The following is a 27,340-nucleotide window of genomic DNA, read 5'->3' as shown; positions in this document are numbered from 1 at the left end:
GTATTCCTAGCAAAAGTGAAATACAGGTGGTAGAAACACACACATTAAAATAAAACAAAAAAGCAACAACTCCCAAATGAGTAGACACTATATCTATATATATATATATGCACACTTTTTTTTACTTGAACCCTGAGCATTTGTGCAATTACCATGGCAAACAAAGCGGAAGCAGAAGGAAAATCTAGTGATAGTCTCATGAAGCTTTAAATTCGTATCTTAGCTGGGAAGCAACCACAAGAAGAGAGACAACAATCTACAAATATCTGAGAGATGTAAACTAAAAAGAAAGCAGGATTAAGGAATGAGAAGAGAAACAAGAGCACATATTAAGTCAAAGCAAAATTCTGGTCAAGCCTCTAATTATATATGAAGTACTTTCTGAAGATCTTATTGAAAATACCACCCGTTAAGGGCATGTAAAATTAAATTTGAAAGGGCTCTAAGAGAAATCACATCTAAGCACCTGCAAAGACAGAGGTTACAAGATTATTTACTCAGTATTTCCAAGTTACTAGCTTCCTAGTATTCTAAATGCAACCCATCCTATTTATATATGAAGCCTCCCAAAAAGAGTTCACAGAAGTGCACACATTGAAAAGGAATTGCTAAAATAAATTCTGGGTTTAACAATTTGGTTTAACTTTAGCAATATGGCTTCAGGACATTTTCTCTATTCATTTGCAAATGTTTCAGGTGATCCTGGATGAGACAACTACAGTGATGCACCAGAACTGGAAAGACTCAAATGTCTCCAAATTCAATTACATTTTTCCATTAACTGTTTACGCTCAGGATGTTAACAAATGAAGACGGCTTTTAAGAACACAACACAACCTACTACAACCACAATGTTTTAAGTACATTCATAGATTTTTCCTACCCTCTCCCTGTAAATTGGTTTTATGCTTTCCATAAATTATTTCTAACAATTCTGAACCAAAGAATTTCCCACTCCACCCCAAAACTACCTTCCCCTTGTGGTTTCCCACCCAGCAACCTGGCAAAGACATATAACAGAGATACCAGTTGTGCACTAAGATGCACAGAATCATCACTAAACACAATATTCATTCTCCAGCACCACCTTGTTGGAAAGGTTTCAAAGCTTTAAGCAAGAAGAAACTGGGCATGAGAACACATGGCTCTAGCCAAGGTCCACTTAGTATCCCTAGGCAGCTTCGACCTGGATCCATTGCAGCACATCCCACGGGCAGCTCACCTCGACCTCTAGAGGAACTTCGACCTCGAGGAGCCCCTACCACCGTTCCTCCTCCACGTCCCGTCAACCGCAGGACAGCAGCACTGTTTACAGACATCGAGAAATTTCTCTGCCAACAAGAAAGAGTCACAGTCAGATTTAACTGAAAAAAACCTTCACAAAGAAACCTCTAACAGATACACAAATAAACAATAAAAATCAAACAAAACAAGAAAAAACAAACATTTACCATTATCTTAAATTTGGCTTTGTTTTCATTACAAATTCTCTACAATTAACACAAGAAAGGAAAAGGATTCCATGCGCAGGTGAGCAGCTGAAGCAGTTCATAAAAGGGTCTTGGCCACTATTACCAAGTTACTTAGTTGAGATTTCTATGCTCTGAAGTTGCTGAAGTTAAGTATTTGAACAGCTACTCACTCCTTTTTCAGCACAGAAGCCATTAGAACACCAGCAGTGTTAAACACACATTCTGCTGCAGAGACTGGCATCTGCCTCCACCTGACAATAATAATTGATACCAATTCTAGACTTACTTATTAAGCAAAGCAGGAACATATAAAGATGAAGAGAACTTGAATAAAATTATATTTACCAACGTCCTTTGAAGAAATAAGCCTTTTTATTCTCTAAACATCACAAGAGTAACATATTTTAGGAAAAACTAAGTGTACTTAAGGCTTCTGAAATGTAAGTGATACTCATTTTCATACAAAAATAAATACCAGTAAAATTCAACTTTAGCTTAATAGGAAAATTGCTAAAAGAAAAAGCTATTTCAATAAAGAATGGGTAAATATAACCAACTCTGACCCTATTCTCTTAGCACAAATACTTGGAAAACTGGGCCAAAGAATTCAAAAGCATGTACAGAAATATTAACAAGTAAACCTGAACTGACACAGACTTTATGAACGCAAAGGACTCCAAACAGCTGCTGTATCAGGCTTCTTGTACTTAAGAGCTGGCAAGGTGCTTACATCAACTCATCTGAATTACTAAGACTTTGAAGGTCTTCAGAGAACAATGAGACAAGTGATTACATACTATTTAAAATCTAAATCACTAACATCAAAGCCAACAGGAGATTTAATACATTACAGAAACATTTAAAAAACTGCTTGATATGTGCTCCCTACAAAAGTAGATCTCCCTTCAAGAGAGAATTGGTAACTAATTAGACTTGAGGGGAAAGAAAAAAATGCAGTCATGCATGGCAAAAAAGCAAGGTCAGCCTCCAGCAAATCTGTTTTCTGAGCTAGCTCTTAAAGTTTAAAGCAACCATTTCAACTGCAAGTCCAAAGGGACCATGTCCATCTGCCTCTGAGCAAACCACCACCTTTCCAAGTGTGGATACTCCTGCTTTTTTGTGAAGCACTGAAATATTTCACTACAAAAACATTTAAGCTATTTATCAAAATCATTGTCTTGCATTGGAGAGTCCTCTTTTTTTATGCCTTATTCTTCCTGTAAGAATAATAATCTTGTTTTATTTTGCAATTCATTTTTGACTTGTCTACCTGAACTCTGAGCAACGTCCCCCTCTCCTCTGTAGAGCCTGCTGCAGTGTAGGCATAGTGGTAACAACCCACATGGTAAGACACAATAAGAAGTAAAAAAAGCAAAAATTGCCCTGCTATTGATCAGTGTATTCCTTCAATGACCAATGCTGACAATGCACACTGAAGAACAAAGCTGCTGCAAAACAGCTTCAGCAGCAAATAAAGATGTCTTAAGAAACAGGTATCAGGAAAATAACCAAGGAGGACACAAAAGCATGTCCATTATATTCAATAAGAGTTTGAGCCTCCCTTACTATGCAAGCAGGTAAGATTAAGACAACCAAATTCTCCCCTAACGCAAATAGGAAAACCAGGAGCAGTGGGAAAGGCATTGCCAGTGCTCCTTGATGAAAGCCCTTTTAAAGCCATCTACAGAAACCTTTGCTTCAACAGATACTACCCTGGAAACACATCTTAGACAAATCTATGATTACAAATATATTGTATTTCATTACACTAAGAGAATCACTTGAACTCTAGGCTAGCTCAACAACTTTATCTTCAGAAAAGTAACACTTTACATAAAAAGACCCAGCAATTCCATCCAAAGCATGTCCATGTCCTGTTACAGGGAACACTGTAGCCTTAAGTATCCAATTAAATACTACAAGACTAAACACATTTAAATTCAAATTAACATAGCTAACATGCTCCGTCATCCATTCCTAGATAATACAACTTTAATTCCATTTGAGACAAGTTCTCCCCATAGTACACATACAACTAGAGTGCCATCAGGTGCACAACACAGCAGGAATTGTTCTGAATCTAAGGCCAAAGTAATCCTGACAGGCTCAGCTGTAACTGCACACTAACTATGGCAAAGTACTGGGGGTCTGATCAGCCTCTCCTCTAAGGACTCCCAAAGCCTTGCCCCACAAGTTCTGAGACAACAATTCTATCTTTTGTCAATCTTAATTATCAGAACTTTCCTGCACCACAGCTAGCACCAAATCCATTAATATTTACCTCAAGATCACTTCTGAAAATTATTCTTAATTATAAACAATGTTATGTCACAAAGAACAAACACTTAAAAAATGCCATTGCCTTGGTACCTCCAATCAGTCACAAAAAGAGGAAAAAAAGGACATGAAAAACCAGATTGTTCACATCCTCTGGGTCCCCAGAAAGCATTACAGAAAAACCTTTCTTAAAAAGGGAGTATGGACCTCTTCTTCCAGATTATAATTTCTGTGGAGATTCTAGAGAATTGTTAAACTGCTTAAAAGCTCCTCTATGATTACAGGTGAAGAGCAGGGAAAAGCTGTGACACAGTACACACCAACTCCTCAGGAGTTTTCCAGACTGGTGAAACACTGGGCACTGCAGCAGAGGACCACATTTATCCCTGAAGCTCAGCAGCACTTACCATCTCATCTGAGCGCCACAGACTTCCAATAGCATAGCCTTCAACTCATGCTACTCCTTGCAGAGAGTATCCTGACATACACCAAAAGTCAGCATCCCCTTAAAGTGTAAGAGGCCTCCAAGTCCTCCCTGGAGGACTCCACCATGAATCAGCAAAAGAATATGTCCAAGGACATTTACACAAAGGTTCAACATTTAGGTGTATTACTGTATGTCTGGCTGACTATTTCTGGGGCTTGCTCCTGAATCCCTTCTCTTCCTACTGAAAAACAGGAGCTAAGATAAGACTTCCCATAAAAGCATAGCCTCAGTCTCAGTTGCCTTTTAAGACCAACAATGACACGAAGTGTATCCACATGAACTCAAATACAACAGCTGATTAAAAACTAAACCATTAGTATCTTGTGTGAAATGACAGCATCCTACAGAGACACAGGAAATATGGACCAACTCTGAAGAGGAAAGAAATCTAGAAGAGATGAAGAGGATATGCCAAAATACCCAGGCACAAAATGAATGAAAAATTCAAGAACACAACAGCCTGGGGCAGGCAAAGGAAGAAGGATGCTCTGATATCTTAAGAAACTAATAGTAACATTACCCATCCCTATAAAAATCAGATTACTCAAGCCAGTAAAAATACTCAGTTTCTTACTACAAAAGACACAAAAAACCCAAACCACAGTATTATAAAGTAAGAAAAGTGCTAAGAAACACAACAAATTGGAGATCAACTGTGAAATCAAAAGTTCTGACAGCCAGAAAGAAGAAAGCAGTTCAGAGTCAAAAGTCAGAGGCTCTTATCCAGAGAAGATGGGCAGTTTTCTCCATTAGGAATCAAATTTAAAGCCAGAGATTTCAAACTACACAAATGAGTCATCCTTGAAATGGAATCCTTATGGACCTGCTCTCACTCTCATCCATGTCTGTGGTTATATACCTACAGACACCAAAGTAGGAGATAAACAAGTAACTGCTTATATACAGAGCAGTTAACAGTACTGCATCTTCTTAATAAACGTCAACAGTCAAAAAACTTCAGCACTTCTCTAAAGAACACAAAACTGAGATGACAGAACTTGGGCCACTTTTGTGACTCTCTGGTTATTAAGAGAAGGTGGCAGAAAACTGTAGAAAATGTCATTGATCTGAAATTGGTGCATACTTAAAAATAGATAACACTTCCCAGATGGTGATTCTGGATTTAACAACCTGTCTACCTTCAACAGGACAAAATTTTTTTTCAAATATAAGACAATAATTGAGCATGGATAGAACTGAAACTTGATGCTGACACAGTATGCTTTTATAATTCCTTTCTCTGTGTCCTAGGTTACAATGAAAAGGTGTAACCAAAAGTATGTATTCTATTACCATCTTCATAAGTTGTTAAAATAGGTGAGGCAGTGTTCTTTACCTCCTCTGTGACTCATCCCTGGTAACTCCCTCTGGGGGACTATCTCCACTGAAGGGCCATCAAGGTCTCCCATAACCTTGACTCCCCATGACTCACAGAATTACATCATCCCATTGTGAGATGCCCTACCCAGGGGGAGGAACCAAACATTCCTACCTTTATATAATCTGAGGCTTGGAACACCAGGAGAGCACTGCCACTGGATTCCCAGAGGACAAGAGTTCAATAACCACCAGTGGACCTTCGGAGAAGGACCAGATCTTTCTACAGGATCACCACTTCAACAAAACCACATCCAGCACTCCAAGAGGACTGCAGCCACCAAGTAATGAGACTGCTACCACAGCCCTGACCAGCAGGTTCTCAGGTCATATCCTGACTCTGGCAGTTTAAGTCAAGAGTTTCTGTCCTACCGTCTTTAATTTTCCTATTAAACTGTAGTTCTGACTTGTAATCTCCTGCTGGTTTGCTTTCAAACTAGTACACTCTGAGACCTACTAATTTCAAATTTCATTGTTTTTCTTAATGGAAGCATACTCTTTATTGTATCTTTATACTAATAACAATCTAAATATTAAGGGAAAAAAGATACAAACCTGTTCTTCTTCTGTAAAAGGTACAAGTGCCAGTGGTGGCAGGGGCTCCTCTTGTAAAATAGGCAAAAATTCCTTATCCAGAAGGTCTGAAGGTATCTGTATGCAAAAAAAAAAAAAAAAAAAAAAAGAGCATTCTACTACATGCAAGTATTTCCACTTCAGGGATGATGCCACACACACTGATTCACAAAAAAATTTTATTCTTCCAACTCTGTATCCATCTACCCAGTACTTCCAGTAACTCTTATTGGGGGTGGGTATAACCCTGCTGCATATTTTCAACCTTCAGCAAAAAAGTTCTTATAAACAAGGCATCCAATGCATCACGCACCAACAAGGCCACAAACATCAGAACTCAAACTTACACACCACTGCAGCAGAAATCTGAATCAAGTGATATTTTCATCCATTAAATAAAAAACTCTTGCTTTTAAATTCAACACATTTTTATAGCTAGATTTTTAATTATCAGAACTGCCACATACAGCACAGAAGTTGTATTTGATTTGAAGTAAGCAACTCAAATTTATAACCAACCAGGAGATTAAAACAAAAAAATCACACCCAAACCAAGAAAAAAAGCCACACAAAAAAGCCAAGTACAATGAAACTATGTGTATAGATTAACTAGAGAACACTAACGATTATAAACCAAAATAAATTTTAACATTAATGTTGAATCAGAAGTCCCATCAATAGTTGTAACCTTGAGAATGTGGACAAGAACCTCCAATCACATACAGCCAAGCGAGCTCTAAATATGCCAATGGACAACTGCCTCAAAAATATTTAGTTCATAACACTAAAGACATTTTTTCATTTAGATATATGCTAGCAGAAGTCTTCCTGCTTTCAGACAATCTCTCTTTTAATTAGAGATGCAACAGCTTAAAAACATTGCTGACATCCACTAGCTGACTTAAACCACTGTCAAGAGTCCTTTCAGTCTTCATAACTAGAATCAACACCCTGGAAACATGTGGATAGCAAAAGAAAGACATACTCTAATCCTAATGCCCTTCTGGCAAGCACATAAGAAGAAAATATTCTTTTAGACCATTCATAACAATCAGAGAACTTCCTGTAACACAGGATATTTGAGGACTGTTCTGAACCAGCCCCAAGAGCAGAGGTCTCAGCATCATCTATCATAACAAACACAAACTGCAAAAAGCAATGAATTCTGACTGGCTGACCTATTCAAGCATAACATCAAGATTGAAACTGCAGTTTCCTGAAGTAGAACAGGACAATTCTGCATGTTAAATCATGGCTTTAAGCTATACCACACATAACAGACTTAGAAAAATCTTTGCCATTCAATGCCCTTAGATCCATTATTTAAGCAATGCAGGGCTCCCAGTATTGTACAAGAATGTCAGCACAGCCAAGACAGGATAGGAACATGAAGCTATGTGTGCACATCTCCATTCCAACCTCAAAGCATAATCTTGACATCATTTCTTGTAGTCCTTCCTTCCCCCAAGGGTAAGTTCTCAGAGGCATTCAGATCTCCAAGTCTGTTGCAACAATAAACCAACCACTGCCATTCTCTAAACAAAAACCCGATGTTTACAACTGCAAGATGTATTAATCAGTTGCCTGAAAGATCTCTGAAATTTTCTATCATCTTTTACATCACTGAGAACCTTTGCTTGAAGTGAAACCATAAGGAAGTTATTGATTTTCTATACTGCTCCTACGCATTACATGTCATTGTTTCTGTGTCCTGATTGCCAGAGAAGGGAGCTACCTGAGGACTGCTCTCATTGGGATAGTTACTTGCTAAAGTGAACTGACTTAATATGAAAAAAGCAGGAGGTCTCTATCCCATCTTATCTGCTATGATTTACTGCCTGACTTTGTAGCTGAATCAAATAACTATTATGCACTACATTAAATAAAATCTTACTGAGGCAAGCAAATCTGCACAGCTGTAGGGCAACTTTAACTCTCAGTCATCTGTGGCAGTGAGACTGAATATGGCAATCAGGTTTTTTTGCTCTCTGGGGTACAGGAAGTTACCCTTAAAGTGGAAAACTAAAAAAACAAACAAAAAAAAAAAACCCCACAAACAAAAATACAAACAAGCAAAAACCCCCAAAACCATACTGAATCTGATAAAAGTGCAATCAAACAAGTGCACACATGAAAACCCCCACAATCAGCCCTCTTCAGTCCGGGATTGCAATGAATATGCGATATGCTTGTCCATAACCACAAAACAGAAACAACTATTCCTAATCACAAGATTGTCATTAGGGATACAAGGCCAGCTTCCTCTTCCTGCTCACCTTATTATCCTTTAGAAAAAGTGCCAACATTTCTTCTCTCCCATAGCGATAGTCTGCTAGTTTGTACTTCGGCAAAGCCGGAGACAGAGGAGGGGATGTCACACTCCCGCCACTAGACAAAGCTCGCAGCCTGAAAGAAAGCAGAAAATCAATCAAAACTGAATTGAGAGTATCTTCACCTGTGCTACCATTCATCTGCACATTTACAGACTTGACAAAAACAAAATAAATACAATACTGAAAGTAAAGACATTAACAGTTTAACTTCAGTTTAACTCTCAGTACTTCAATAGCAAGAATGGAAGAACCCCCTTCCTTGTTTCACCCACAACAAGGAGAGCAAGAAAAACATTCCCACAATCACATCAAGGAATTCAACTGGCCCCAGGAAAACTCTTATGTTGACTATAGAGCAAGCTATACCCCCCCCCATAAGCCTTGGCTAAGCTATTCACACAGGCTGCACACAAATCAGTGGGACATCTTTTGCCAAGAAAAATTCTTATCATGCTAGAGAGTGCAGCAAATATTAAGCTAAGGAAAGAGTTTATTCAGATGTTTCATGAAATTTAACAGAACAGCACAGTAAATTTTGTAACGAAGTTTCTTCTTGCGTCTCTGGAATCCTTCCTTACCACAAATTCCTTTTACACAAGTTAAAATTAATGGCTCTTATTTTTTTAGAGTGCATATAACATCTAACTTAGGGTATCAATAAAATAAAAATAAAATTTATAAAAAGATATGTACAAAATATAGTGACACTCTACTTCAGAGACAGTGGAAGCAGCAATCTAATAAATCTAATTTATGGTAACAGATAAATATGCTATTTGTTCTTATCCCAAACAGGTAAGTTACTTGACTTCTTGCAGGTAGCATCTTACTGTTGTACATTACTCCCATTCTGCAGGTGAATTAGTCTCATTCTACACAGCTACTTCCTCAGCTACCCGAATACTTGGTATTTTTAAGTTTGAGGTATGTTTTACAAAAGGATATGTGTGTCAAGAAACAAAACCCTGCCGATTTTCCTACATTCCCTTTGATGGGCAACTTAGACAAGTAGAACAGTAAAAGCTCTTCTCAGCCATCAAAAAAATCCTTGGAGGGAAGTAGCTCTAAATTAAAACAGTGATTCAGAGACTACCTTTCACCTAATTATTGAAGCATGCTTTGATTTGTTTTATTGTCTTTAAACAGAAAAGAAGAAAATCATTTGCAAGTCAAAAGCTGATCTTATTTTTTAGTTTGGTGCCACCCCGTGGCAGTTCCTCTACACACACTTCCAAACAAATTGTGCCTACAGAAGAATTACTTAAAGGATTTGATGGCTCACTGCAATGTTCAACACCAATCAGATCAAACGTGGCCCAGAGTTTCACTGATCAGTGATACAGCAGCTTACATAACAGCCATGACTATACCACAACCCAAAAGAAAAATTACAAATCTTAGCTTCCATTATTCCTGAAAAAATACACCAATTCACTGAAGTATAATATATGCTTCCATACAGAATCTAATCTGGTTTTTAAACTAACTGGAGAGTCACTATGACAGTCCCCTCACTGTGACACAGCAATCAAGTTACTGTTGAAATATGTGCTTTTTTTAAAATTGTCTTCCCCCTCTCTTTTTTTAATATAACTTTGGCTTCCATCCATCAAGAATCTAATCATGTCTGTCTCTTACACTGAAGAGCACTCCAGCACAAGATATCTGCCTGGTGGGTATATTTATAGATATTGATAAATTCATTCTTTAACCTTCTTTCATACTAACAAAATAGACTGAGCTCTCATTGTTTCGCAGGCTGCAAATCATTTCTTACTTCTTCACTGAATCCTCTCCAATTTCTGTATATTGTGTATAGAAATGTGTCAGCAAAAGTGAATGTATTCAAGTAACAGTTCTATCACATGCTATGCAGCAACTGTATTTCCTATAACCACTCTACATTCCCATTCACACACTTGGACATCAATCACCCTTCAGAAACCACACCATTCACAATTCTTCTTTGTAACTGAAGTCACCAACACTTTAACAAGAAATTGGAACAAATACTGAATTATCACACCTGTGCAATTGCTCTTTAGCAAAAGCAAGGACAATGCATGTCAAATAAGCTGTAAAACTAACAGCTGACAAAATTACATGACAGCATGGATTCCCTTGAACACAACAGCTCTCTTTTCCTGATGCTTTTCAATAGAAATGTGCAGGACACTGACACAAAACTCACACTTTCACTATATTCCATACAGCAATTAGGTTTTTTAAAACTGGGAAAAGAAAAAGCTTGCTTAACTGTAGATTTAAGTATAGTGAGGAGAATTTAAGACCTTCCTTATTAACATGCATCACAGAAAGACTGAACAAGCACATCTCCAATTATTCTGTGTATAGCTCTGAGATAATAAACATTATTCCTCCTTCAAATGCTTGGCAGTAAGGTAAATATTATGCATTAACATAACAAAAAACCCAACTCAATTCATACACAATGCCAAATCACAAAATGAAGACTAATTTTATAATATTGCTTTAGATCACTGGCCAGGGACTGAGGTGAAACAGGATGAAACAAAGATGTTATATCCCATTCAGTCCCATAAGCAATTCTTCTCCAAAGGAAAGAAAAAAACCCTTTTATACAAGTTCTGCAGTCTGACAAAACAGACAAAACTTACCATTCAGGCCCAAAGTTAAGTGTCTGAGTTTCTGCTGCCATTTTTTCCTGTTCTATTCCTCTTTTTTAAAAAGTATGAACCTGAAAAATAAACATATTTATTATTAAAACAGCAGGATTGATACAGCCATTCATAGATTAACTCAAAATACAAAAGCACACCTGGTCAAAGTGAAAAAATTGACTACGTTAAAAAAGATTATTTTTTTAAGGAATCCATTTCAACTTTCCAACAGACTGATTTAGTAATATAGGAGCAACTGCATCAAGATTTCTTCCTTAAATCCCTCTTTTAACAGCTCAAACAGGACACTGGATTAGGGTGTCTGAGGAAACAATTTGTACAAACATGGAGAACTTGATGCATAATCCTCTTCTCTAAGAACAGTAATGCTTAATTAACAGAATTGCTGCTTCCTGACAATTACAAGAGGATAAAAACCCCAGTAGAATTACAGCAAGACAGATCTGCCAGCTGAGTGGCAGAGTATTCAAGAATTTTCCACTGCTCATTCTTGAAAAATAAGCCTTCTAAAGACCGAGTACATCCAAAACTACCAAATACTACAAAATTCTGCAGAAAGGGACAGTATTTTTTTTCATTCTTGGTTTCATTAAGCAAAAGAAATGCATAACTTCAGACTTCAGCTGATCTCATTCCTATTCGCCAAGGTAGGTCCTGCAGACACTAGCAAAGCTCAAGTCAAGTTCCTACATATCCAGAGAATATGGATAAGAGCAGATGAAGCCGTACAGGAGGGAAAGAACAAGGCTATGGTAAGACTATGAACTTTTCCCTAACAGAACCCAGTCCAGCCCAGACAGTTCTGGAGAAGTGTCTTTTCACAATAAATGAAGCTCCTCTTTCCTTCCAGCAGAAGCCAAATCTAAATCTGCAGAGGTAGATAGTTTGTTTTTTTAAAAACCAAGCACACTGTAGGTAAAGCCCAAGAAAAAGAAGAATTTGAAGCATCATTTTCAGATACTGGTTGATTAGACTTCAAGAACCCATAATGTCAGAGAGGGAACTTTGCTGTATCAAAACCACATCCCTTAGCAGATCCACAGACTAAATAAGAAACCTCAAGAGTTTGTCTATACTTTTCATGAAAAGGCGATGAAAAATAAAAAAAATCCAGGGAGATAGAGGTGGAAAGGGCATTAGTTACAGTAAAAAAACAAGGCAAAACTAAACAAAGGAAGTTTTTTTCTTATATCTATTCCACTGAATAATATTAAAGAAAATAAATCAAGACACTCAAAGCCAGAAAATGGCAAAACATGCTAAAACTAAATATGCTAAAATTGCTTGAACAGATTTTACCCTAATACTTTGGGCATAATTTTACAAATGCTTATAAAACTCCCTGCAGTATAAACCCACCAACTAATGTTTGGCTTAGGTATTTTAACAACATGCGTTATCGTCTTTGTCCCATATACAAAGTAATTTATATACAAATCTCATTGCTTTTATTTTTACAATAATTCTAGATAATTAAATGGAATTGTCCCTACTATCTGTACCAAAGGCTAATACAAAAATACCCAGATATTCTCACAGGCCTAGTCTGAGATATTTTGGTCTGATCTGAGTTGCATTTTTGAAGCAGCTTACAGATCATTAGAACATTCAAGCTATATCCATTCACCATCCTGCAAATCAAAATATAAGGTGAGGTACCCAAAGACAACATGCAGCAGCCACAAGAGAAAATACTGTAGGGCAATTCAAGTAAACCATGATGCACACCTGGGCAGAAACAAGCCTCTAATACAATTCCTACCAGTCTTAATTGGATGGCTGTCCCTCTACTTCCTGCAATGCCTGTAATCCTTCTGCTGGGGGTGGTGCAGGATGGAGAGTTTTCAGATCAATCCATGAGCATCACCAGGGAACCTGGGATCTTTAACTCCTAACATCAAAGCTAAGCTAGTAGCAGTAGTACTAAAAAGGCTGGCACTCAGAGTTAAACAATGAAAACACAGCTGTAAAGTATCAGATACAAGGACAAAGCACCAAAACCCAGTTAGAATCAAGCTGTTCACCGGTTCTGGACCCACTCTTCAGCCTCTGCATTATCTTCCCAAAAAATTGAGGATGCTGTGTCATGTTTCTCTACTAGACTTCTCAGCAGTTTAGCACCTGCACAAATGCTAGTCTCATCCCAGTGAGCTGCTGAATGGCTTTCCCTATCCCTCATTTTGGCCACTGCACTTTGTTTTGTGAAGTCTTCCTCTTCTGTACTGCACTCAGGTAAGTTACTCCATCTCTAGAAGTTCTGACTGTATGAATTTTGAACTGAAAACAAGACAACTGTAAGTGAATGAAATTGTATTAATACATATCTTCCAAAACAGAAAACAGACGTGTGGGTGATCTGAATAGGTGTGACAGGTAAACTGAATAGACAACCCAGAAATAAAACACACACAAAAAAGAAATTACAGGCAAAAGTGAGAGAAAGATGTTGACGAGACCCTGGAAATGGGCAATGATTTGGGAGGAGAAGGGCAGATAACAGGGAAAAGGCTCAGGAAAGCTAAGACAGCAATTGCACGACAGGAAAACACTAAAGCCACATCAGAGCAGATGAAACAAAGGGAGTGGAAACCCTGTGCTGCTCCCACTGGCTTTCAAAGTGGCAGCCAAAAGGGGAGAGCATGGAAGCCAACCTGAGAGGAACCTCTGACAGTGACTGCACACCACACCTGGCTCGTGTGCAGGAGAAGCTGCACTAACTGGAAAGGCAAGTTGGAGTGGACAAGGCAGCACTCGCATCGGAGGAGGCAAAAGTCAGGGTGGAGCAAGAAAAAGGATGAGGAATTCAGAGACGGGAATGAATGATCAGGTCACAAACTTCACACCTTTTGCTCAGCCAAAATGGTTAGCTTATCACATCTCTATTATCTAGACCACTTTCCTGGGTCTTAAAATTCAATATTAATTACCAGAAATGTTGCTTTTGGTATTTATTAAAATGCTGCTTCCTTATTAATCAAGAATGGTAAATTATAAAAATAACATATACCTAATATTTCTTCCTTGATATAATTTGATGAGGGAAAAACCCCTTTCTGAACAGCTAGTTTTGTGAGTTGAGGTCTTCTACAAATCAGAGGCTATTGATTAAAGAATCTCCACAGTACAGATTTTATATGGGCAGACAGCACACAGCCTCAAGCTGAAGCGAGAAACTGAGGCAATATTTTGATAGTGGCACGTTAACACCACTGCTTGGCCAAGGCAGCTTCCCACCACTCCTCCAAACTGGAACATTTTTCCAAAGTTTTCTTCAAATAAGGTCAATACCTGATAAAGGTGTCAGTGCAACCCTGCAAACAGTTGGGATTTTCCTGCATATTTTTAGGGAAAAATGGAATTGGCTTGTAAACCGGAATTGGGACCCCATTGTCCTGAGGTGACAGCCACAACCTGCCATCAACATGCAGGAGTGAAAAGAGAAGAAATCACATCAACCCCACCAACAATCTGCAGGCTGGCAAGGGGGGAAAAAAAAACCCTATTTTGTCAGCTGTTTAATACCTTGAAAGTCAGAAGTCCACTCTCTGAACAGACACAAACTGTAATCTAATAACATGAAGCCTTTAAGTAGCTTTCACTCACAACTAACAGGTAATATTATACATGCACAAGCTGCCATCAGCAACACTCATTTCACTGGGTCACTTCAGGACCAATGGTTATTTTATGAAGCTTACTGTTTCTTAAATTATTTTTCAAGCTCACTATTTAGTACCTTACAAATGTATTAAAGCTCTCTCAAACATCTGCTACAGACACAAGCCAGAACTTGATTCTACTAGCTAGATTTATGTGTTAAAATGCATAAGATGTTTCAGATGAAGGTCTACAATTACTATGGGATATTTTGCCCCTAAGCTCAGGTATCTTATTTTAAAAATACAGCTAGCTAATAAATACCTAGATAAAAACTGTTTTCAGAGATTTGAAATACCAAAATTACCACATTTTCCAGACTTTGATCAACATCACATAATTGCCAATAAAGTTCATTTGTTACTGATGGGCACCTGCATTAAGATTTTCAGGGGATGTTGAATTCCTACATTTCCATTACAGAATTCTCTCAGCTAATAGCATATGACTATCTGTCTCACCAAGATGTTCTGCTGTTCTGGGTAGAGACTACCAAGACAGAGGTTCTTAGCATTCCAAGGTAAGCCTAGGCAATGGCTGCATTCAGGTCTGACCATCTACTCTCTTCTGCAGAAAAAAAAAAATAATAAATACTTGGATTATCATTGCAATTTATAGCTTTGGGGCCACTGCGTGCTTAGGTTTTTAATTAACTCTGAAAACCTAAACCTTTAAAAAAAAATATACCACTGATCCTTCCTATACACAGCTATTTTATTTTTAAGCAGTCTACTCTTTGATCAGAGATGTTTAGGAAGAAAAGTATCCATTCCTTTCAAGGTAGTTCCATTGCTGCTGTAGGTCTGAAAGAGTCTTTTAAACCTAGACACTAGATGAAACTGTGAGAACCAAAGACCACAACAGAAATCCAATATGAGCAGACTTAAGTGCAAGGAAATGGGCTGTCCTTAAATAAATGTGGAGAAGGAATTTAACATCAGTGTTCCACCATTCAACAGCAATATTACATCAAGATGAGAAAACTTCACCTTCCACAAGCAAGAAAACATTCCATAGGCAGCTACTAGAGCTAGCTAAAGTCAGTGTCAGTAACTGTGCTTTAAAAAAATTAACAGGTTGACTGACTAATTAATGCTGATTTTCTCCAATTCTTGAATATTAAGGATGATCCACAACTGTATGCAAGCCACCTTTGAAGTATAATGGTAAACAGGATGACTGAGGTGGCTACACAACCTGTTTGATATTAATCACTGGCTAAAACAGACAACACTGATTAAAGGACACTGACATAATTAAGATCAGGCAACATAGATTTATGGAAGACATGCAATCAAAATACTTTTGTAAGAACAGAAATGTCATTGCTTGAGTAAGTAGCTAAATTTTAACTTCTGCAGGACATTTCAGTTCAGTAGAATGTTAAAAAGGACAAAATCATTCAGAACCACACAAGAAGTGTCAAATCATCACAACCTAAGTTCTCTTCTAAAGAATCTAAAACCCATCTCAGAACAAAATTCTCAAAACCAAGTAAGAGGTAAAAAGTTATCTTCTACAGAGTCTGTAACACTGGCCACCAAACTTCTAAAACCTAAGGATGACAAACATGGATATGGTAAATAATGGAAATGACATATCATCAATAGTACCACCATGAATTATTCACCGACTCAGTCCGGTATAGCAGGTTGCACTGAATAAAGCAAAGTCAAGAGACTCACAAGCAGAAAACACAGGTGATATATAAGCAATGCAAGACTATTCTGGAAAAACACAGTCCTGAAACCATGCTGAGATGTATAACATTAATTAACTGAAAAGGAATATATGATACAACATTGACTAGAAGAGCTAACAAAAAAACACTTAACGCAGGAAAACAAAAATGCAGAGTAAATATACATCAAATTTTACCACTGAAGGGATACTGTGTCCTTTCTCCTTTAAGAGGCAAAAGAGCTGATAAATCAGGTGTTCAAAAATTGATAGAATCTAACAGACATGCCCTACAGTTAGAAGAAAAAACAACAACATACTAAAGCTCTATTTATTGAGTTTCAAGAAAAAATTAAGTATATTAGTCTTTAAATTATCACTCAGGTAAAAACATCAGAAGATCCAAGTTTATTCAGTGAAAGGACCGAAGCAAGACATTAGGAGATAAATCAACAAAGTTAGCTGGTTTTAGATCAATGTGAAAATATTTTCTAATAAGTATGTTCTATTTAATCATAAAATTAATTGTAGAAAAAAAATCTATTAGTCACATTATACAAGATGCCAGGCAAGTCACAGGAGTCCCTTCTGGCTTACCAAACTTGATTCCTGATAAAGGCGTGAATTTTCCAAGGCCTATCTACCCACACACCAGAAACACTTTCCTAAGGGAGCAATGTCCAAACCATCCACTTCTCCAGAAACTGTGCCTCTAATATTACACTTACATTTCTAGATATCTTGAAGTCTTATAACGTCCCTGTCTCAAAACCTTGCCAAAGTATTTCAATCTCTTGGCAGTTTCTGATCAAAAATTGTCCATGACTACCTCAAATGGCACTTTCAAACTGGCACTCCCCTGCTCACTGCACAGTTGCACCTAAAGCTTTATGGAGCACCTCAGCTTACAACACGTTGCACTCTAGTCAAGAAGGACAAATACAAGTAGCCCCTCAAGGACAGAACTGACACAGGAGACTAACGAGACCTATACACCTAATAACCAAATCCAAGAAAAATTTAGAACATTAAATAACACACCTCCAGATGTTCTCCTCCTTTCCTACCTACTATGGTGAACTTGGTGGTTAGGTGTAGTCTGGAGAGCTTTCCACTTCTTGCTTCACCTGCACACAGCCAAATGTGAACGATTTTCCCACTTCCCCAGCAGAACACAGTGTGACCTCCACCTTACCAGACTCCCAGCCAAAGGCAGACACCAGCGATTAAGCTCCAAGCAGAGTCAGGGAACCACACCCTTGGCCTTGCCACTGGCTGGAACAAGAATGCTTCTCATTCCAAATCCTACCCCAAAATCCTGCCAGAACTCACTTTTCAGCTTAAAAAAAAAAAAAAAAATCACTTCTACATCTCTCTACCTTGTGCATGGAAACTTGCTGGTAGATAACCATTTCATCTGTGCCCTTCCACAAGGCATTACAGATCAAGATGGCAAGTCTGTCTACCTGCTCCCCAGCAGGGCCAGAAGCCAGACTGTGAAAGCAACCAAAACCCCCCTACACCACCTCTCTCCCACTCACCACACACATTATATAGCCCATACATATTTTTAAAGTGGAAGAACACAGCTTCAGACTACATTCACTGACAACACTCACTGAATTAAGAGATCTGAGTTGCTGAGAGGGTTCAGGGGTTCGGCTTTAAATTGTCATTTAAATAACCAGCTTCTTTGGGCTTTGGAAATTCTTTCCCTCCCCTCCCACCCTGTTCTTTTAGGTTTCCTGCTCATGCAGTTCTGAGACATGCTATACTTCAGGAAACAAACGTTCAACAGTGAGTGTTTAATAAAATATTCTAACAGAGAGAATCAGCATGTCTACCAGACTGCATACTACATATGAACTACAATACTTTTTAATAGCTTATCCATTTTTCCAAGATTTGCTAAAAAAATTCACTTGTATCTTTGTAAACTGACTTGTGATGTTAGCCTGATCCTGGCCTTAGTACACTTAAAATCACATATGCAGATGATTTAGCATTAACTAAGCCTACCATAAAACCTTCCACTGGTTTTAATGGTGGCTGAATGGCTCTGATTTATTAAGTCAAGTTATGAAATGTTTTTACATAAAAACCTTGCCATATGCTATTCCATGATCAGCCTCACTCACTTTCTGTCACACACAGTCTAACACTGACGTCAGCCCTGCTTTGTGCAGGAGGCTGGAGCAGAAAACCACCAAAGGCTCTTCCAACTAAATCATCCTCAGATTCTAACACACGTGGCTCAAAAAATCAGTTTATAAATCCATTATTTGCAAACCAAACCAACTCCTTGCCACATGACATTCTGACTTGAAGGCTGAAGGCAAGTGAATTCACCTGTTCAGCTACCTATCATCACAAAACCACCCAAAGTCATCTCCACACTGTCCAGAGTGTACCTCTTCCTTGTTTCTTCCAGTCTGAATGGACACACCACACATGGATCCCATCTGCTTTCACCCAAACTGATCTACCCATGGACAAGCCGGTATCTTTATGAGAAAATACTACTAATAGAAAGCAATTTACATTTATTGTCAAGAAGGGAATGCACATAAAAAGAAACTGTTTCATTGTAACCAGAACAAGTATTTCTCTACTGAATAAGAAGGACAAAATTTCAAGTAACAAAACACTTCACAAACTGCACTGCATCGTCCTTACTTTCACTGGAATAGTAACTATTTAACAGTACAAAAATATCTTTCTAACCAGTTTTTCTAACTCCATATGTAAGCTTTTTTGTCTGTTTATAATGACAAACTACACATACAAACAGACCTACTAGAGCCATCAAGTTATTGTTCTTTATTTCTATAGATTTTTTAAACATATGGCCAAAGAGAGAATTATGATAATGAACTGCTTTAATAACTGAGATGATCAAAAATTATTAAGTGATCCAAAAAAGCAGTCAACAGCACAGAATTTTAAAACAATTCTCTAAATAGCCATCAACATTTTTCATTGACCTACACACTCTACAACCTCTACATAGCTCATGAGATTCCTTCTGCTTTTCTCTATAATCCTGAGGTCCATATATCCAGCTTCTACATATTACAAGCTTTAAGGATTACAGGAGAGGCTCACTCCTGAAAAAACACACTTTGATTTCATGCTTGGGAAAAATCTCAGATGCATCAAAACAATTCTATGCATCCTTCCTGTTAAAAAAAAGAAGGGAGGCAAAGAAAAATTTCAATGGCAGCCTAGTTTTCCACACAGGCATCAAGCCATCTTTACAGTGTCTAAATGCAAGGAATGCTTAATCACCTTTAGAGGAAATGGAATGAAAGCCCTCCCTCTTGAAAAAAAAGAGAAGTGGACATGTTTTGTAATCAAAACACCGTGGCAATCTCAGCTCTGTCTAATAAAGCAATGCAAAGACCTCAGCCTGCTACAATCTCCAGCTGCCATCTGAGCTAAACATTAAAAAAATGGCATTAAACATCCCCATGATTAACTAGTTATATATATCCACACACCTATTACACCAACCACAAGAGGGCCAATGCCATACAGACTGTCACTTAAAGCACTTAATACTTAGTGCCATCCATAACTTAGGCACACCTTGAGCAAACTTACTACGTTTTCTCACTTCCGGTGATTTACAATCGAGATCCTTTATGGGAAAAAAAAAAAAAAAAAAGGTCCAGAATTGAGAGCAAGAGACACAAGGAGAGGCTAAGCTGGGCTGGAAACTGACTTCGTTCCTGAAAGAGCAAACCCCATCCCCCTGCAGCATTTCACACACCTTGCATTTCAAATGTCACTCTATGAATTAATATAAATTGATGAGAAAACCACACAAAGCAAGAGTCTCTTTCAAGGCAAATGCTTCCTCAGTAAACAAAGAAAAAGGTTTCTCTTCACCAAGGCATCCAATGGCTCTCTAGCAAGCTCTGTAGGGAGAAAGCTCCCTTGCTTTGCCCCATGGCTTCATCTATAATCATGAATTATGTATAGTTTATCTCCACTAATATTTGAGCAGAAGCACTGAAGGGGAAAAAACTAATAAAAAAATAAAAATTAAGAAAAAACTGCTAGGAAATGGATTTTTTGTTTGCTAAATCAGATTATGAGAGAACTTAATACCATACTTCGAAGAGTCCGAGGGAAGAATTTTGAAGACCTCAATGAAAGAATAAGAAACATATATATGACAGTTACTTGAACTTGCAAGACCAGACAAAAGTAGGCAAAATCAAATTTCACATTCTTAGTAATCAAAATAAATAAACAGAGCTGGGGGGGAAAGGGGAAAGCACAGATCTTAGTGCACAGCTCATCTTCACCAGCTACTGTGAACCAGTGTTTTCTCTTTGAGGTTTAAAGAGAAAGATCTTTCAGCAGAGGGATGTACCAGCACAGCCTTCAGCCACTCAGCTGTCCCAACAACTTGTTCCATGGGACTCTTGACATCTAGGGTTGTTTTTATTTTAATGAAGTATATATAGAGCTTAAAAAACTGCTGGTGTTTTTTTTTTTTTACATCCAGGTATGAAGAACTCCAGTTTGTAGCAGAACTTCATTCAGACAACTGGCCTTAGCAGAGAGATACAGAGTGCTGCTTAGGTTCAATTCCTTAAAAAACCCAAAACCTACTTTGCATTCCCTTTTTACACAGCTTTCTTCCTAAACTGAATAGTAAAACAGGAAGGAAAAAATTAATTACAAAGCCCTCAACTGTCTACAAACTTTTTTTTTCACTTACATAATCACAGGGCTCATAGCTTTAGTTTAATGTATATTTTAGAAACAGAAGCAGAAATGCTAACAGGAGTACCTGAGGATATTTTACAATGCCAAGGTCAACACCTATTAAAAAAGAAACAGTCCAAGTTTTCATTGTGGTATCAAATTTTTTTTTAAGCACCCTGTGAAACAAATAATTGCTTCTCCAAAAACACACTAAATTTTAGTTCTATGCTCCTGCTTTAAAACACAGGCTCAAGAAACCATTCAGAAAAAGGCCCCGAAAGAAATGCAGTGACCAGGTGTCCTCAGGCATATTCCTGTATCCGGGGGCTGGGAGAACCTGAGAAGCTCTTTAAACCATTCAACCCCAGTATTTACCCACAATATTGTCAGATACTGAAACAGTTTATCAAAGTCTCAACATAAAAGGTGACATCCAACTTCCAGGGCTAAAATTCTGCCTTCTCTTTAATCCAGCAGACTATTAGACAGAAACTTTATTTTTTTTTTTAATCACACATTCATTCAGAAATTAACACCAACACACAACCACTGACATCAACTGACCTGTTGAACTACATGAACCTGGGGAGCAAAGCAGGTGCAGAAGGGGCCATGGACACTCAATATTTCTGCTGGCACCCCCAGGATTAATTAGGTCACACATTTTCACACCAGCATCAGCTAGCTGCTCATAGGATACCTATTCAAATGCATGGCAAGAAAACCAATACCTCATTGCAATAAAGCTCTTATTATCTACTGCAGTCACCACCCAATAACAAAACTTAAAAACACCAAAACAAAGCTTTTGTTGGTGACAACTGCAACCAATTTTGTTTACAAAGTTTTCCAATTATCACATTGTGTATCAACCAAATGCTCCATTCACATAACAGCAAATTAATTTTTGTTTATTGAAGAGTTTCTTAAGAACAAAAGCAACCAGCAGAGTCATAAGAAAAAAAATTCACACGTACTTTCCAGGAACTTGCCCAAGTCAGCTCCTGAAGCAAGAAAAATAAAACGTGCAGCAAGAAGTTAGAGGAATATAATCAGAATCCAAAAGTCCTTTCCCCACCCACCCAAGCAAACAGATATTCAAGAATTACAGTAAAAGCAGCACACCACAAACGTTGAACTGAATGTTACTAGGGGAAATGTGGATTTTTATTGCAGAAGCACTAGTGGGCAATACCTCTTTTGTGCCTACACCTTGTGTCAATTCAAAGTGCAATCATAGAGAACTGCAAGAGCCATAAGTGCTCTGTTGACACTGAAACTACTTGTCTTGGATCAATACCAAACGTACACAATTCTGATCGATGCTCTCTTCAGCCTGCCAAGGCTTCTCCAGTCAAACACTGCCGGTCACCGCTGCTCCCAGCACCCTGCTGCCTGCGCGGGGGAAGGCTCGGAGCTCCCTCCTTCCTCGGCCAGTGTAACCCGACAGGGCCGGGCGTGCTCGAAGCGGGGCTCACCGCGGCGCTCCCGCTGGGCTGGGAGGGGACGAGCGAGTTCACAAGGGTCAGTGCGAGGGGAGACGGCCCCGGAGGGCGGTGAGGAGCGGCCCCGCCGCCGCCTGACAAGTACCAAGGACCTGCACGGAGAGCTCAAGGCCTGCTCGCCCCAGCTCCAACGACCCCTGCAGAGGCCCATGGGGAGCGCGGGGGGGCCCTCCAGGCGCACCCCCCCACCCCCCTAGGCGGCCTCGCCTCCCGGTTAGGCCGCGGGGCGCCTCGGTGCTGCGGCAGCCGAGGCGGACGGGAGCCGCCGGCAGGGCCGGTGGTCAGACGGGGCGCGCGACGGCGGGGGCGTGGTGGGGACGGCCGGGGCAGCGGCGGGGCCGGGCGGCGGCGGGACGGCGTTACCTGCGCTCCCGGGCGGAGAGTCCCTCACAGCCGCGGCGGCTCCTCAACCCAACAACACAAGATGGCGGGTGCGCCGCCACGCAGCGTCACGTGAGGGCGAGGCCACGCCCCCCGGCCCCGCCGCGGGACCCGGATGAAGCAGAGGCGCTTCCCGCCCCCGTGTGACGTCATCCCGGAGAGGGGCGGGTCTGCAGCGCCCCCTGCCGGCCGCGCGGGCCCGCCGCGGCCCCCCCAGCCCTGAGGGAGATGCCAGGGCCGGGGGTCCCCGCGCCTCCCGCCCTGCCCGCAGCCCCGGTAATCGAACCGCTGCCTCAGTTCCCCTTGCACCCGGCACTGGTAAGGCCGCACCTTGAGTCCGCTCTCCAGATTTGGGCCTCTCAATTCCGGAAGGATATTAAGGGCTGGAGCACGTCCAGAGAAGGGAACGAAGCTGAGGAAGGGTCACCAGTCTGACGAGGAGCAGCTGAAGGAGCTGGGGGCGGGACTCAGCCTGAAGACAAGGAGGCTCAGGGGGGCCTTTCCTGCCCTCCACAACTCTCTGTGGGAGGAGGGTGCAGCCGGGGGCTGGGCTCTGCTCCCAGGGAACGGGGACAGGACAGGAGAACGTGGTCTCATGCTGCAGCAGGTGAGGTTTAGGTTAGACACTAGACAGAAATTATTCACAGAAGGGGTGATTAGACATTGGAAGGGGCTGTTAACAGAGGTGGTGGAGTCCCTGTTTCAGGAGGTGCTCAATGAATACCTGGACTTGGCACCCTGGTCTGGGTGATAAGGTGGGGAGCAGTCTCAGGTTCAACTCGATTATCTCAGAGGTCTTTTTCAACCTGGATGATTCCGTGATTCTGCCACCTTCTCACACATACACACAGGCGGCCTCAGCAGCGCAGTGTGGCTCCCAGCCTTATCTGTTTCTTCTGTGTGGTTCCATGAGGCAATTCCGTTTTATCGGTGGCCACAACAATCTCTGTGAGAAGCCACCATGTGTGAGCACACAGTGCCCAGGCACCGAGGGCTAGACCTGCTCTTGCCCGGGCACTGGAGGAGCCCTGAGGACACTTTGCCGTGGGAGTCACCCTGGGAGGCAGTGGCAGCAGCTGCTGTTGCTGCTGAAAAGAGAAAGCGCATTAGATGATACATATTTTGACTCTTCTGATGGAAAAATCAGCAGCTCAAGGCAAACTTTCTTCAGCTAAAAATACCAGTTTATTTTTAGTCCCCAAACCCATATTAGTACATGAGGCAGAATAGCCCCATGTGGTTCCTTCAGCGTAAAAAACTATTCTTGGCTGTTACGCATTGCTGAAGGTATAACCGTTTTCAGCTGAAACAGTTTCACTCTAATCATGATGTCAGCCACAACCCATGTAGCTTTCTCCATCCTCTTCTAGGTGAATAAATACTTGTCATTGTGTACTGAATGATAGCCAAAAATGATGCAACAGTGAATACTACTGATTCTTATGAGCTAATGGGTTGAAAGCCTGTAATTCTTGGGGCTTATTTTTAGCTGAGAGCTACATAGGACTACCTCACCCAAAAAATCTAGAATGGAATTTCTCCATTAGGAGGCTGGTATGGAAAAGCAAAGCTCCCTAGAAAAGGGCTGGCCTCTGATAAGCTGCATTCAATCCCCCTGGTTGTTGTCACACAGTTTGAGCCAATACTAATAATGATAGAGAGAGACAGTGCTGCATTTCAAGCTGTCAGTGAGAACTTCCAATTTCATTGCAGAAGCAGCTGTGCCTTGTTATTCTACTTACCAAATGTGAGTTTGAGCACTCAAAAATATTTTCACATGCTCTAAGACAACTTTTATCTGAGATGGAAGATGTTTAGCACTTGTGGAAATTTTTTTAATCCCAGTTAGCACAAACATTATATTACTGAGACAAAAAAATTCAAATTCAAGAAGCATCTGAAACATTCCTAATCTGCAGAACTTGGCATTTCTGTAAAATACCTCTAAGGAAACTCAGATGACAATCTTTTGGTAATAGCAGATGCATCTTAAATCTTCCACAACTCATTCAAGCAAAACAGAGAGAATCTCATGAAAATTCAAGACTGTACCCGTGTGGTAAAATTCCTGACTGGCTCAATGACAGAATGTCAGCTGATATTGTGTAGGTGTGAAATCACCCCAGCAGCCAGTCTGGGTACCAAGGGCATAATGTACTTCAGAGCCCTGGATTACTGTGCCAATTCATTCACACTATTAAAAACCCAAGAACAGGGAAGCTGCCTCCCCAACAAACTACAAGCTTTCCTTACTAACCCCTTGTTTTCACCCATTCTGGCTTGGAGGCGAGAGCCCACCTCCCTCAGTACACTAGTCGAGCTATGAACACAGAACACAGCTTTGAAATGATAAATAATGATCACAAAGCAGCCCAGAAGAATGTGTCAGAGTCATGTTTCCCCTTGCCACTCCTGCATTTTGTTACTTGGAAAAGTGGTTCCCCTCCTTGTTGAAATAACCAGGGATTTTGTCTGGGAAGAGTCAATATGTTCTCAGCAGCCTCTGTTTTCCATGTCCTCATTTGTCACATCCCTAAAAATAATGAAAACAGCAGCAAAGCAGGCAAACATCCAACTGCAGTTTTTAAAGTCAGTCACTTCAATGCATTTGTCACCTCAGGTGGCTTGTACTGAAAGACAGAGTACCACAAACAAGCTGCTACTTCTGCAACACCCAATTACTTCTGAATGTCTTGGGTTTATTTGGACACTCGCATAAGGTTAAAGTGTTATTTTGTCACCTTAATCCTCACACATAAACCCCAAACCCTGTGCCAGGAAGAACTTGATCACACCATTTCTCTTTCTCTGCACTGTGACCACACTAAGCTCTTCAGGTGAGACTTCCTGCTGCCATAGGCTGTCCCCTGCAGCCAATGGCAATGACTGTGACAGGAGCATCCTTGAGAAATCCACTGCAATCTGAGCATCCAGACAGGCTGAACCCACCTTTGGTGCTGGCTGAAGTGCTAGTGACTCCTGTCTTGCATTTTGCCTACTCTGGGCAAACTAATGTTTTGTTAAACAAAATCCCATCAGAGATCAAGGACTACCTGAAGTTCCCATTCTAGATGAATGACTTGAGGCAAGTATTTATCCCTTCTGAGAAAGACCACCAAGTGCAACAAGTTTTTCATCAAGCTTCTCTACTTGCCGCCACCAACTTAAGAGTCACTTGTGGCATGTCAGAAATACCAGAGAGGCATTAATATACCAGCAGGCACCACTAAAGAGCTGGGATTGCCAGGACCTTTGAGAGCCACCTGTGGTGACTCAGGCATAAAAGAACAGAGCATCAAGGATGTAGTAGATAAATTACAGGTAAATACAACTAAGTGTTTTCACATGGTTTTAGGTGGGAGATACAGCTAGACAACTTCTCTTTAGTACTTCTACACAATCTAATGACACTGTTATCAAATCAAATAATTGCCAGTAAAACAGAACAATTTAGAAAGTGATTCATTTCCTAATGTCCATTTTTGCAAAGCTGATGTCAAAACGCACATTTCTGCAACTTCCAAATAAATGCACGTCCAAAAGCACTTATTGTTCATTGCACTGAATGCAGGTCCCAACTAGCAGCACCAGTTTGAATTGAACAAAACCATAGACAATGCTAATTTCCTTACTGAAACTTGTCAGCTAGAGTTGACTTAATTCTATTAAAATAAAACCACTGAAAAGCCTTTTTTCACACTCCTCTCCTGCAGGTCTGGACTCCTTACCCAGCTGCATGTGCAAAGCAGCACAACTCAGCAGTGCTTGCTATGCTGTAAAGAAAAAAAAAAAAAAACCAAACAAAAAAAACCCACCCCAAAATAAAAATCAAGAGCTGCAGTGTCACAATTTTTCTGGGGAAATAGAGACTAAGGAACCTTCACCCAGATATTACCTGACCTCTGAGACCTGAGGATTCATAGACACAGTGAATGTATTGGCATAGAGCAGAGATACATGGGATAAAATATTTATATTGATGAATATGAATATATATATTTATATTCATCTATATAAAATATAGATGAATATAAATACTTCTGTTTCATCACTGGACCTGAAATGAGGCATGGTTAAACCTCTTCCTGAACCCCCTTCTCAGTGTGGCAATGCCAGCAAAGCTTAGTAGATCAGCAATAGTACAAACAAAATGCTTGGAGACATATTTTTAGGTATCCATGTATTTTTCTTTTTTCTCCCTTAATAAAGGCAGAAG

At 39.9% G+C, this 27,340-nt stretch overlaps 1 protein-coding gene across 14 annotated transcripts in view; it reads right to left on the bottom strand.

The window, feature by feature from the left end:
* GIGYF2 (GRB10 interacting GYF protein 2) overlaps positions 1-26,896 on the bottom strand; it is a 78,783-nt gene extending 51,887 nt beyond the window's left edge. For 8 of the 14 annotated variants that reach the window (XM_085587036.1, XM_077785622.2, XM_085587037.1 and 5 more), the window contains exons 1-5: positions 23,107-23,241; positions 11,159-11,238; positions 8,463-8,592; positions 6,169-6,264; positions 1,223-1,331 (exon numbers count right to left, since the gene is read on the bottom strand). In XM_085587036.1, coding sequence (XP_085443162.1) covers positions 1,223-1,331; positions 6,169-6,264; positions 8,463-8,592; positions 11,159-11,199 — 376 coding nt within the window. In that variant the 5' untranslated portion in view covers positions 11,200-11,238; positions 23,107-23,241. The other 6 variants (XM_077785621.2, XM_077785627.2, XM_085587034.1 and 3 more) reach the window with 5 other exon arrangements.
* Between the last annotated feature and the right edge of the window lie 444 nt (positions 26,897-27,340).

Source organism: Lonchura striata, chromosome 9 (assembly GCF_050655825.1).
Source record: "Lonchura striata isolate lonStrDom1 chromosome 9, ASM5065582v1, whole genome shotgun sequence".
NCBI classification, from domain to species: Eukaryota; Metazoa; Chordata; class Aves; order Passeriformes; family Estrildidae; genus Lonchura; species Lonchura striata.
The sequence above is the reverse complement of the archived record's forward strand: the minus strand, read 5'-3'. Positions and strand labels throughout refer to the sequence as shown.